The sequence below is a fragment of the Ceratotherium simum genome, chromosome 13 (genome assembly GCF_057802395.1).
Source record: "Ceratotherium simum simum isolate JZ-2026a chromosome 13, ASM5780239v1, whole genome shotgun sequence".
Classification (NCBI taxonomy): domain Eukaryota; kingdom Metazoa; phylum Chordata; class Mammalia; order Perissodactyla; family Rhinocerotidae; genus Ceratotherium; species Ceratotherium simum.
Window position 1 is genome coordinate 538,916 of NC_141912.1, and position 13,516 is coordinate 552,431.

The 13,516-nt window shown below is 38.4% G+C and overlaps 1 protein-coding gene across 8 annotated transcripts in view; it reads right to left on the reverse strand.

The window, feature by feature from the left end:
* The window catches only part of EXOC2 (exocyst complex component 2), a 201,388-nt gene that overhangs the window by 10,923 nt on the left and 176,949 nt on the right, over positions 1-13,516 (reverse strand). For 7 of the 8 annotated variants that reach the window (XM_087437910.1, XM_087437906.1, XM_087437903.1 and 4 more), the window contains 2 exons: positions 3,756-3,811; positions 1,453-1,629 (listed from right to left, as the gene is read on the reverse strand). In XM_087437910.1, the coding sequence (XP_087294036.1) occupies positions 1,453-1,629; positions 3,756-3,811 (233 nt within the window). The remainder of the gene's footprint in view (positions 1-1,452; positions 1,630-3,755; positions 3,812-13,516) is intronic. The other variant, XM_004419184.3, reaches the window with a different exon arrangement.

Here is a 13,516-nt window from a genome sequence, read left to right on the forward strand (position 1 = left end):
CATATACTGTATTTTTCCATTCCAGAATTTCTATTTAGTTCTTCTTTTAGGGTTTCTATTTTTCTGTTGAGATTTCCTCTCCATTCATTGTGAGTACCGTCTCCTTTACATCACTGAACCCAGCTACTTTAAAATCTTTGTCTTCGAGTTCCAACAACTGGGTGATTTCAAGGTTGGTCTCTGTTGATTGTCTTTTCTATTGAGAATGGGTCATGTTTTCCTGTTCATTTTGTTTGTGCATTTTAATTAAACTTAGATTGTACCCTGGACATAGTGAATGTTATGTTGTGGAGACTCTGGATTCTGTAATATACCTCTGAAGAGTGTTGATTTTTGTTTTGTTTGTTTTAGTAAGCAATTAACTTATCTGTACTCAAACTGAAAACTCATGGCTCTTGGGCAGCATTTCAATTCTTACTTCAGCTCTTCTAGCCTTACCTGGCTGGCCGGAGTGGAGTTCGACCACGCATATGTAGTTAAGGGGCCGACTAGAGCCTTAGGCAGTGTACACACAGAACTGGTGCCTCTTGCTTTCTGCTCTCTGGGATGCCTCCCTCGCCTTACTGCAGTTGTGGCTGCCCTGAATCCTATTCTTCAAGCCATAAAGAAAGCATGTTTTGTGGAGTTTTAGGCACCCCGGGGCCTGCCTTCAGACTAAAATCCATAAAAAGTGAGGAATTCACTCAAGTGCCATTTCTTCTAGAATTGCCCACTCATGGTCATGCTCCAGCATCTTCAGGTTTGTTTTTACATTTTTTATTTTTATATATTGTTCAAGATTACAGCTGTTATCTGTAGCTTGATGGGAGCTTCCTCAGCCATTACTGGAAGCAAATGGCCAGTACTTTTTAAAAATACACCCACCATGCTCTAGCTCCCTGAGAGCTCAACGTTGGGAGGTCACTCTCCCACATGCCTGCACACCTTGGCTCTTGCCAATCTGGTTATGTGCATACCAAGAACTATCTGGTTTAGAGAAGTTATATTTGTTATTATAATTATTTAATTTAAATAACTACAACATAAACCAATGAAAGATGAGTGCAAAGAGACAGTTATTTGTCATTTCTATGCAAACTGAATTGAATGCTTTGGAAAGACTTATTAAACATAAGTTGCTAAAACTTTCCTGTGAAATTGAATGTAGAGAAGACAACTGTAAAATAAAAAGAAAAAAAATCACAGAACTTTAGAAGGAATCTGCACTCAGATAATTTCACAAGAGTCATTAAGGTTTTGCTCTACTCTAAAGAAACATAAACTCTGGAACTTGTAGACAATGCATTATGGGTATGACTTATGCAAGAGAGATGATGTAGATCTCCAATTAGCAGATCCACTAAAAAAAAACACCAAAAACCACCTGTATATCATAAGATGGATGAGTAAAAATACATTTTTATGTTTTAAGTGAAAACAAAAGTTCAACATGGAACTGAACGATTTTGGTACCTGCAATGCTCCATTTTTGCTGAAGGATGAAACACACTGCATCAGTCGACTTAGCTCTTCAGAAACCGCTTCAACCACCTTGGACAGAATCCGAGGCACCAATTCTTTGGAAATAGTGAACACCTGATGAAAGGTTTCAAATAAGAAGAAATGATGCATTGTGGCGGCTCTTCCTGACTTGAATTTGTTAAAAAAAAAAGAAAAGAATGCACAAAACAAAATAACTCACAGTTCTTGTAAATCATATTTTTAGAGGACTGGAATTATGAATGAAAGGAAAATACAGACTTACACTTAAGTTGTATTAACTGATTCATGACAAAAAACAATACTCTTAAAAATATATTGGCAAATGTAATTTTGAAAGATATTGTTCATGTTGACAAACTAAAAATAGTTTTAAAGATTTCTTTGTCCTCTTGCCCTTTTCACAAGAAGAAATATGATTTCTAAAGAGGAAATTACAGAAATAAAAACATATTGGATCAATATTTTACCAAAATTAAAAAAAACACACTGGGTCAGACTCTCCTTAGATGGCAACACACACTGTTTCATACTGGGTACATTATTCTATACTGGACAACAAGGTCTCCAATTTTACTATTTGCTGAATTAAATATATATTTCCTTTCATTTAACATAAAATATTATTTTCAAACTTTGAATTTTGATATTTTCAAACTAAGTCATTATATTTTAAAATGTCATGAAACATTTTACTATCCTGATTTATAAATTAAACTAAAGCATGTTTTCTTTTTAGCTTTTCCTTTTTTCAGACTGAGTCACCAGTATTAAACCTTTGGGTCAACCCCAACATAATGTGAGTGTTCAAGAAAATGTTTGCAAATAATAAACATTATGAATGAAATTCTACTTTCAGTCGCAGGATAAATTAAAAGGGGGCTTGAAAAGCCTAATACTTACAAACAAGCTCATGGTTGTTGATAACGGACATTAATTAAAGCTGCCTCTTTAGGAATCACCACCATCACTAAAAGTTCCCATGTGTTTCCCAGTTCCTCTGACTACCACCCGTCCACCTACCACAGAAATGCTTCAAATGATTGAGGATTTAATTTTATACCCTAATTTTATTGGAAGCTAACATAACAAGAAAACATTTTTATATCTTTGATAAAATCACAGTTGACCATACATTACTCATTATAAAAAGATATATGTGACAAATTCTTGTCTGAGTTAAATCATATAAAAACCTTACTTTTATAGAGGAATTTATATGCTTTCCTTTATTAAGACATGAAAACTATAGGATACTATATATCTCTTTCTGCTCTAGTTGCTCCAAACTGAGAGCCAAATTCAGGAATGAGGTAGCAGTTTCTTTGTTTCCTTTGGTCTCTCTTGTTTTAGCCTTAATTAGCCATGTTTTTCCAGTGTAGCCTGATAATCTCAGATACTTCTGAATGTAGAGAGTGGTATAAACCCAAATGCACCGACATCAGATGCATACAGCTTAAAAGGCACTCAAGCAACAGTGGAAATTATCTAATGATAAGCTATTTGCTTGGCCCCATTTCATCTGGTCACCCATCAGTTTATAAGCCATAGCCACTCTGAAAGTACTGGCAAAGCAGTGAGTAATGGATTGTAAAATTACAAAACAGGTAGTCATAGTGGCGATAATGGTGGTAGCTGTGGTCTCTTCTTTTGATGTTCCCTAGAAGAGTCCTCCTAAGAAGGATGTTAACTAAGTTTGTGAATATGAAGCTTAAGATGATGATGCTTCAAGTGAGGGCAAGTTTTACTGTGAACCAGAAGCATCAACATCTAGATGTAACTAGGTCAGCCACTGATAGGAAACCACGCACCTCCTTCCTAACTTCTGCCTGCTCTTCGAGCCTGTCTTTCTGGCAAGTGTCTACTTTTCTGGAGTCCCAGCCACTAGGTAAGACACACTGCTACATAACTAAGACATCAATGCTTACTTGTATACTGCTTAAAAAGAGGTTAATGAATTTTCCAAGATAAGGGACTTACCATTCCTTTCAATACAAGATAAGGGAAAAACAATCTTTCAATCTCTCCTCTTTACCTTTCAAATATTAATGAATTTAGTTTTAATTATGAGAAAAAACATATACAATTTCAGAAAAAGACTCTCATAGTTAAAAACACACACGTGCATGTGCACGCATGAAAGTAGAGTTGTGTTTTATTTATATCCGAGATATATTCTGAAGGAAAAAAAGACTACCATAAAAAGCATCAAATTTGCCTCTTTTTCTTTTTTTTGAGTTACCCATATCTCTTAGGAACATCTAATGATAGCTTACCTCTGCATGCACGGCAATTATATTCACCAATGCTTCTTTTAAGTAGTTCCTGACACCTGAAATCAAGATGGGGGAGGGAGAAAGACACTTAATGGAAACACAAGCTACCCATCTCCCCTGCTGCATCACTGGGCTCTGTATTACTGCCTTCGAGTTTTCTAAGGAGAAACAGAAAGTAACACCACCCTGTCTATTTCCCTTTGAGAAACAAATGGTGAAAGGACTATTTTCGCACAGGTTAAAAAAACAGATTAAATTAGTTAGGAGTTTTCTTTCATTGTTTTTCCATTTCTGTCATTGTTTATACTTTCTGTAACTGCTGGTCTGCTTCCAAGTTGAATAAAAATGTACTTCAGTTTCTTCATATCTATATCTATATATATATATTCATGTGTGTGTATATAAGCACACACACACATTAAAAGACCAAAAAAACATAGGACAGAAGGAGGATATTTACCAAAACTTGTAAAACATATGCTAAATACCTATTATAGCATCTTACTTCCAAAGTTAAAAGTCAAAATATTATGCTGAATGACTATTTTGATCTTAAGAAATCACTTCTAGGGGAAACTTCTGACAAAACCACACTCAATCTGATTCTGTAAAGCAAGTTAAAGACTGGATAAAATACAAGATTTCAGAATGGTACGGAATTAACGAACACTACTTCACTCAAAAGTAGGCACACAGGATATAACAATGCAGAGGTCGGAGGTCACATTATCTTGGACCAGACCCCAGTTTCATCACTTACAAGCTGTGACTTCTGGTGAGAAGGCTGTACGCCCAGCTTTCTCTCCTGTCAGTGAGTCTGATAACAGGGGAGACTAACAGAGATAATGCATGTGACTGGTCCTGGGGTTCACAGAGCTCAGTAAGAGCTTTCACTATCATGATTTTGCAAGAAACAAAATGCTGCTTTATTGTAACTCCAAAACAACCACTTTCCCATGGAGTAAAATAATATTTCAGAATGCCTTCTAGAATTAACTGCACATACTGATAATTCCTTCTCTATAGAACAGAGAAAATTCAACTGTATTGTAGAATCATGAATTTGACAGTAAAGATGTTAAGGAGACTCTCTTCCCAAAATGTCATCCGATTATTTAGGACAGTTGAGATAAAGGCCAAGATCAATAATCAACTTTTTAAATTTGCATTTGCAGATATTAAATATATAACTAACTTTGGATTCTGTCATATACTATGGGGTATACATAGCTACACTGTTTTTCTTTTGAGGAGCCAATTTCATATGTATTTCTTTGGGATATGAAGGTTCAGGTGTTACTATTTATATTTTGCTGATGGAGTAACTGAGAAAGCTGATGGAAGATAATTACATATAGTCCATAAATCAGTTGATTCTTCCTGAGAAAAAGGATAACTTCAAGGTAACGAGTCTCATCTGGGAGGCAGGAGAGGGGAACACAAGGAGCCTGCTGTAAGTGAAAGTGAAATAAACAGACCTGTACTCAAGAGCAGAGAAGCCTTCCTCCTGTAAGAGGCAAACCTACCACAGAGAGGTTCCCTTGTGATCCACATGCTATGTCAGGGCGCGAGGGGGACCCGGCTGTGACATCTTCCTCAAAGACCAAGATGGCCTCACCCTCTCTCTGAGGGAGAGGGAGAGGGAGAGGGAGAGGGAGAGGGAGAGGGAGAGGGAGAGGGAGAGGAGGGGCAGGGAAGGGCGCTGGGGTCCAAGAGTCCATCATCACTGTACTCAGGTCTAGCTCTTCAAAGTGCAACTCCAGGAAGGCCAGCTCATAGTCACGCACATATATAAAATAGATACAGTGATTAAACACAGATGCACCATATCAGGCCAGTGATGGTCTAAGGACCTTAAAAATAAGAAATTCAACAGTGTCTGCCCTCTGTGGAAACCACGGTCCTGTCAGTGCTACTACACGAACAGATGTCAGCAGTCTGAGTTCCAGCAATGATGACTGGAAATGTGAGGGCAGGATTTTACTTTTAAAATTCTTCAATGTAAAAGAGAAGAGTGGGACCAGAGTGCTGACTAAAAAGCAGAAAATTAAACTTAGAATGAAGCAAGACAAGGTCACATGCTCAGTCACAGTATGCTCTTAACTCAGCTCCCCTCTGACCCTGAGAGGAAAACATTTCCTGGCAAGAACCCGTCAGACTGAGCATTACTAGTAAAAGACCCTGCAGAAGAGATGAATCCTAAATTACTCAATACAATTCTAAAGACAAGGCTGTGAATAGTAAGAATAAAAGCACAGGATACTTTCAATCATAAGGACCATATTTCTGTTAATAGAAAATCTGAAAAAAGCAGCACGCTTCCTGTTTTAGGCTGACTACAGGTTTCAAAAGGATAATATATTGGAAGGATCACAGAGCCTTAACCTTGGACAAGTAAAAAAATTTTGTATTTCTTGGAGACTTGATTTTTATTAATAGAAAAAAATGAAATAATTGCTCCCTCCCCCCAAAAAACCAACAACAAATAACTGCTTCAAGGGGTAAGGGGCAATGTTGGAAAAAAAGAAGGAAAAAATATGTAGTCCTAGGGGATGGCAGAAATAGAGCTCCTAGTCCAACCGCCCGTCAGGTCGGTAGGCTTCCGAGAGACAGCACGAAGTGGAACACATCTGAGCAATGCACGCTGCTTGAGGCGGGGCTCCGAGAGATATACACTTGTTTTTAAAAACTTTTTTTATTGATGTCATAATAGTTTATAACATTGTGAGATTCCAGTCGTACATTATTATTTGTCAGTCACCATATAAATACGCCCCTTCACCCCTTGCGCCCACCCCCCAACCCCCTTCCCCCTGGTAACCACCAAACTGTTCTGTCAGTGTGTTAGTTTATATTCCACATATGAGCGGTCATACAGTGTTTGTCTTTCTCTGTCTGGCTTATTTCGCTTAACATAATACCCTCCAGGTCCATCCATGTTGTTGCAAATGGGACGATTTTGTCTTTTTTTATGGCTGAGTAGTACTCCATTGTATATATATACACCACATCTTCTTTATCCAATCATCTGTTGACGGACACTTGGGTTGCTTCCACGTCTTGCCTATAGGGAATAATGCTGCAATGAACATAGGGGTGCATAAGCCTCTTTGGATTGTTGATTTCAAGTTCTTTGTATAAATGCCCAGAAGTGGGATAGCTGCATCATAAGGTATTTCTATTTTTAATTTTTTGAGGTATCTCCATACTGTTTTCCATAGAGGCTGCACCAGTTTGCATTCCCACCAGCAGTGAATGAGGGTTCCCTTTTCTCCACATCCTCTCCAACATTTGTTATTTTTTGTCTTGGTGATTATAGCCATTCTCATGGGTGTAAGGTGATATCTTAGTGTAGTTTTGATTTGCATTTCCCTGATGATTAGTGATGTTGAACATCTTTTCATATACCTATTGGCCATCTGTATACCTTCCTTGGAAAAATGTCTGTTCATATCCTCTGCCCATTTTTTGATCAGGTTATCTGTTTTTTTGTTGTTCAGATGTGTGAGTTCTTTATATCTTATGGAGATTAATCCCTTGTCGGATATATGGTTTGCAAATATTTTCTCCCAGCTGGTGGTTGTCTTTTCATTTTGATCCTGGTTTCGTTTGCCTTGCAGAAGCTCTTTAGTCTGATGAAGTCCCACTTGTTTATCTTTTCTTTTGTTTCCCTTGTCCAAGTAGACATGGAATTTGAGAAGATCCCTTTATGACCAATGACGAATAGCGTACTGCCTACATTTTCTTCCAGGAGTTTTACAGTTTCAGGTCTCACCTTCAGGTCTTTGATCCATTTTGAGTTAATTTTTGTGTATGGCGAAAGCAGATGGTCTACTTTCATTCTTTTGCAAGTGGCTGTCCCATTTTCCCAGCACCATTTATTGAAGAGACTTTCCTTTCTCCATTGTGTGTTCTTTGCTCTTTTGTTGAAGATTAGCTGCCCGTAGATGTGAGGTTTCATTTCTGGGGTTTCAATTCTGTTCCACTGATCTATGTGTCTGTTCTTGTACCAGTACCATGCTGTTTGGATTACTATCGCTTTGTAGTACGTTTTGAAGTCAGAGATTGTGATGCCTCCAATGAGAGAGATTCTTATAACCGCCAAAGAAATGCATATGCTGGTGTTATAACTTAAGGATAAAAATTTTAATTTAATTGATTGCCTCTCTCTAAAAAGCTACCCATTGTGCTAAACACAGAGATAAGTATCTTTTATTGCCTTTTCAGCTGAAATTGTTAGTTCTAAGAGAATGGCTAAAGTTCTCATTCATTCCTTCAACATAAATTTGTTGGGATTCTGCTCCATGGAGACACTGCTAGGCCATATCAAAGGTGGTCAGATGTTAGATTGTTCGAGTAGAATACGTATGTACCCCAATATGTGTAAGACCCTAGTGCACTTAGTTATTATGTTTTCCCCAATTTACTTGTGTTCACATACGTGTCTTAAGTTGTACGTAGCAAAAATGTGCTGGATGGCTATATGAAAGGGTTTTATATTACAATAAAATATTTGTACTCCAACTTAAACTAATTTGTGAAATGTTTCCTTGCAATCTCTATTTTGTGAAGTTCTTGAAAAGTTAAAGAATAGTATTTGGGGAGTGGTGGAGAAAGTCAAGGCACTGGGCGCACGAGACTAGACGGTCTCTGCGTCTAGGGACTGAGGTCTGAAGGTTCATAAACATAAAACAGATAAGATCTTTGTGGTCTTCCTAGTTAAGAATTTCAATTCCTTTCTCTCTTCACTCCACTCTAAAGCCAGTTATCAGCCTCAGAAGAAACAAAGCCAATATCACACCCCACTCACCGGCCTTCCGCTCCCAGCCTGTACCCTGGACTCACTCAGGGGTCCACACTGAGACTTTCAGATGTTTCTAAAAAACTAAACGCAGATTAACCCCTCGGGTTTAACTGCCTGTTCTCTGTTTTAAAACATTGCTCCAAATCCAACTGTAGGAGGATGTCAGCTCTTTCAAAAATCTGTACCACCAAAAGAAGCCCATAATGGTGGCAGGTGCAGAGGCTGCCTCTCTCGCCCCATGTGGCACTGATGTCAAACGACTATCACAACACAGCTGGCAGCAGGTAGCAGTCTTCTTTTCAGTGGCTAGAGTGGCCACTTTACTCTTGTCTGACTGAGAAAAGGAAAGTACTTGGAAACCATAACATAAGGATGGAAATTCAAACACTCAAGAGTTGAAAGAGAATGATCTGGGTTTTGGGAAATGTAAAGCTGGGTCTTCCCTGTGATTTCACTGACAGCTGAGCTAAACTTGGCAGTCTCTTCCTTGAATGGAAAGGGGTAGATTTGGAAAACAAGAGAGATGTTGCTGAGAGAGAGCTGGAGCTGTCAGAGAAGAGCTGTATACATATTTTATCAAAGTGGCTGAGGTCTTGAAGTGGACGGTAGAATGAAGTGAAGAATGAGTTTAAAGGGACGACGGTCATGGCACCTGGAGGCAGGACCAGGATTTGGTTTTTGGTTATGGTACTATTTTCAAAAAGTCCACGACTGTAACAAAGGGACCATTTTGTACTTAATTCTGGCAGTACATGTTCTATCTTTTCCCACTACATTTTATTCTAATTTTAGTATTATTAACATTAATGGTTGATGATGACTTCTAAGTTCATTGAAGTGACATAAAGAACATTCAGCGTAAAGTCAGAAGACTTGGGAACTAAGTTCTGGCCTTCCTATATACTAATGATATAGCCTCAGACAAAAACTATTTCACCTTTTAGATAACTGCCTACTTCGCAAAATGTAGAGATTACAACACCTGTTTTGCTAACAAAGCTATTACGAAAATGTAATACATGTTTATTCCCTCATTCTTCAAATATTTGTTGTGTATCTATTATGTGCTAAGCACTGCCAGGTGGTGGTGAGCAAAACAGACGTGACCCCAGTCCAGCCCTGGTGGTGGAGTGGTTAAGTTCGCACACTCCATTTCAGTGGTCCAGGTTCGCGGGTTTGGATCCCGGGCGCAGACCTTCACCACTCATCAGTGGCCATGCTGTGGCAGCAGCTCACATACAAACTAGGAAGACTGCCCACAGATGTTAGTTTAAGGCGAATCTTCCTCAGCAGAGAAAAAAAACCCAGACGTGACCCCGCCCTAAGCTTATTGTTTAGTGGTAAGAAGCATTTTGTTGATTATAAAGCAGTACATATATTTCAGACACTATTTTTTTTTTACTAAAAAAGATAATAAATAGTTGGACAAAAGCCATGATGACTAGAAACAATACACTAATTTCTCTTTCTGAAACACACAGTGTAGGAGTTCGGACAATGTAGCCATCGTGACTGTCACCTAGCTGCAGCACACCAGTTGGGGGTGAAGTTCTTTTGAGTGGCACCAGGACTCTCTGAACATCCGAATGTGCACTCTAAGAACACGACAGCAGCAGACAGCCCAGATACACTATCAAATGTTACTGAGATATGCGATAACTGGAGAGGTTCATCTTTGATGATACTCTTATTTTGCTAATTTACACAAAGTTCTCTGGAAGCTGGAATTTTAGTGCAACTCTTTTGTCATAGTTTGCATTGGTTTTGAAAAGAATGGCTTAACATCACATACTAGGGAAGGTTAGGGAAGACCTGGCTCCTAAGGGGACCTCTGAGAAACAGCCCGAGTGAGTTAGGATTATATATATATGTGGACAGAAGGCAGAAGCAGATGCTGACCTCAAGTACCTACGTTCCTTATCAGTCACCTTGGGGTAAGTTTCTGAATGCCTCTGACTTGCAGCTTTCTCATTTATAAAATGGAGACACCATTCATTAAATGGAGAGGCTAGCGGTACACCTGCCAGACAGCAGCAGTCAGCAGATGGGAGACAGGATTGGTCACACCCACGGACTCTCCCTGCATCTCCAAGGGGCTGCCCGTAGATCGCCCTCTCATGTCCTCTCTGTACCGCATCCCTCTCCTCCCACTGCAGCAGCTTTCCATTTGTTTGTGTCACCACTTGATTAACATCTACCTCCCCTGCTACACTGTAAGCTCCACAAGCATAGGGATTGCCCCTCACTGACCTCGTCTTTATAAACTCAGTACCTACCACAGTGGCTAGCCCGCAGCAGATGTTCAAAAATATTTATGAATGAAAAAAATCAAAAAAGGCAAAGACCATGTACGTCTTGCTCACTACCAATTTCCTGGGACTTAACTCTCTTAAATAAATTAAGTGAATGAATGAGTGAATAAGTGCATCAGAGAAAAATTTTAATATATGTAGGATTCTATAATATATAATTCTGTATCTGAGCCATCCACTAAAAATGTAAGTGCCTCAGTTTATGTGTGAAGGAGGCACTCTCTGGTAAAACATGCATCTCTCACTTCTCACAGGATTTAAGAAAATAAAGACAGTCCTTTTGAAATACTTTTTTCAGGATTCATTTGAAAAAGACAATTTGAATAAAGTATAGCAAAACAGAATATTGGTGCGGCTAAATATATTTGTTTTCCAAATGTGCTTTATTTTTCTATCTATATACTGAAGCAAATAGCTTATTCCATATAATAAACCATTAAATAATTCCTGAATGCTCACTATGTGCTAGATACTCAGGAAGATGCTCAGATATATTAGAACAGAGTGAACCCTCAGTAAATATGTTAGGAAACCTGGATTTTAGTTTCAGCTCTAACACTTGTGGGCCATAAATGCCAAATTTATGGCACTACTAGGGAAGGAGCTGTCCATGTGGACAGTGTGCATAAGAAAAATAAGGCAAACTGACTTGCTTCTTGGAGTGACAGACAAATGCTACATTATTATGATGTAGCAATAAGTATTGTTTCTAAAACGGTTCCCCGTAGACAAACCCCCACAACTTTCCATGTTATTTAGGCAAAGGAATGAGAACAGCTTCTAAGCATTTACAATATGTATCTCCTCTACTCTCTGAATATGAAATTAAAATGTGTCATAATATTTGACCAAAAAAGTGTCCCCACCCACACAGTATCAATCTAGACTATCACTTAGCAATTAATCTAGTAGCCAGGGTGGAAATTCCCCATGGAGAAAACAAAGCTCATCTCTAGTCTGAGCAAGAACCTGTAGGCTTCTTCTCGCAGGGTGGGCTTCCTGTAAGTCAGCCCGGACCACGTAACATCTCCAACAATGAAGGTCTTGTTTTTCATACATAAAAGTGGAAACGAAGTCTTTTTTCTTGCTGTACTTGTCAGTTTCTTAATAACCAAATAGGGAGGACACCTGATATTGGAATAGGCACACACTACGAATATTTACGGAGTGCCTATTGCTGTCACACGCCAGACTACTCCAGGTGCTGGGGACACAGTGGTGACCACAAAAAGAGCAAACTCGAGAAACAAGCCCTTCTCCTCACAGGGCTTACATTCTAGCGGGGACAGACCCAGATTTAAGGAAACATGACCATCTTGCACCTGGGAGAGAGCTCACATCTCTAAATCAGCATAAGAAAGCAACTGCATGAAATAAAATTGTTCAGCAACTGAAAGAACCCATATTTGCAAATAGAGGGCTCCTGTCTGATGAGAATCACAGTACCACTTGTGAAAAGGATGTCAGTGTTCCTTCTGTGCCAATCTCATGACATAAGGCCTAGCAATAACCCATAACAGATAATATACAGGTGTGTATGCAATGATTTGGATTTAAATCTTAGCTGGAAAATCAGTTAATTCATTGGAGCTTCAGGTTTTCGCTGAAGTATGGGAAAATACTTTATAATCTAAAAAGTGTTATACAGGCAGATTTGAATACTTTATAATCTAAAAAGTGTTATACAGGCAGATTTGATCCTCCTTATAGGTAATAGTTTGGACAAATTGCTAGGTAGACCTCTCTAGAGAATGTCTACATTAAAGAACAGAATACAGTCATGTGCTGCATAACGACCTTTTCAGTCAAGGACCGCATATACGACGGTGGTCCCATTAGATTAGGGCCATACAGCCTAGGCGTGTAGTGGGCTATACCATCCAGGTTTGTGCAGGTACATTCTGTGATGTTCACACAACGAAATCGCCTAACGACGCATTTCTCAGAGAGTATCCCCATTGTTAAGCGATGCATGACTGTACTGAACATTCTGGATTGATCAAGCCTTTGTTCCTGACTAAATATTTTTTTTGAAAAAAATTAAATGCTCATTGAAAAGAATTAACACAACACAGAAGTATAAGTTTTCATAATAACAAATAAAAGTCCAGTAAACTTCTCCTTCATCCTTCTCCCTAGTTTGGTGTGTATTCTTCCAGATCTTTTCCTACGAATATAAATGATTTTCCTAAAAAATGAGATTATACTCCAATTCTCTTCTTCATTCCATAATATATCACAAACATGCTAGTGCATACATATCTACCTTATAATTTTCAATGGCTACCTAGTATGGATGTACCATAATAGTTATTCTCCTACTATTTTTTCTAATTTATTCATTTTTATTATTCATATTATTCTATTTATTCATAATTTATTCTCCTACTATTAGACAGTTATGTTGCTTTTCAGCATATACTACTATAAATAATGCTGCAATGGACATCAATCCTTATATTCTCATAGAATAATTTATGTAAGATATCTTCCTAGAGGTGGAATTGCTGAGTCAAAGGTTTTTAGTTTTGATTGATTCTGCCAGGCTGCCATTCAAAAGGCCAAACAAAATTATACCTCTGCTTCTTCAGGCCTTTTATGTTCTTAACTTGGATTCTCTAATTACTATAACTAAGCATAATCAT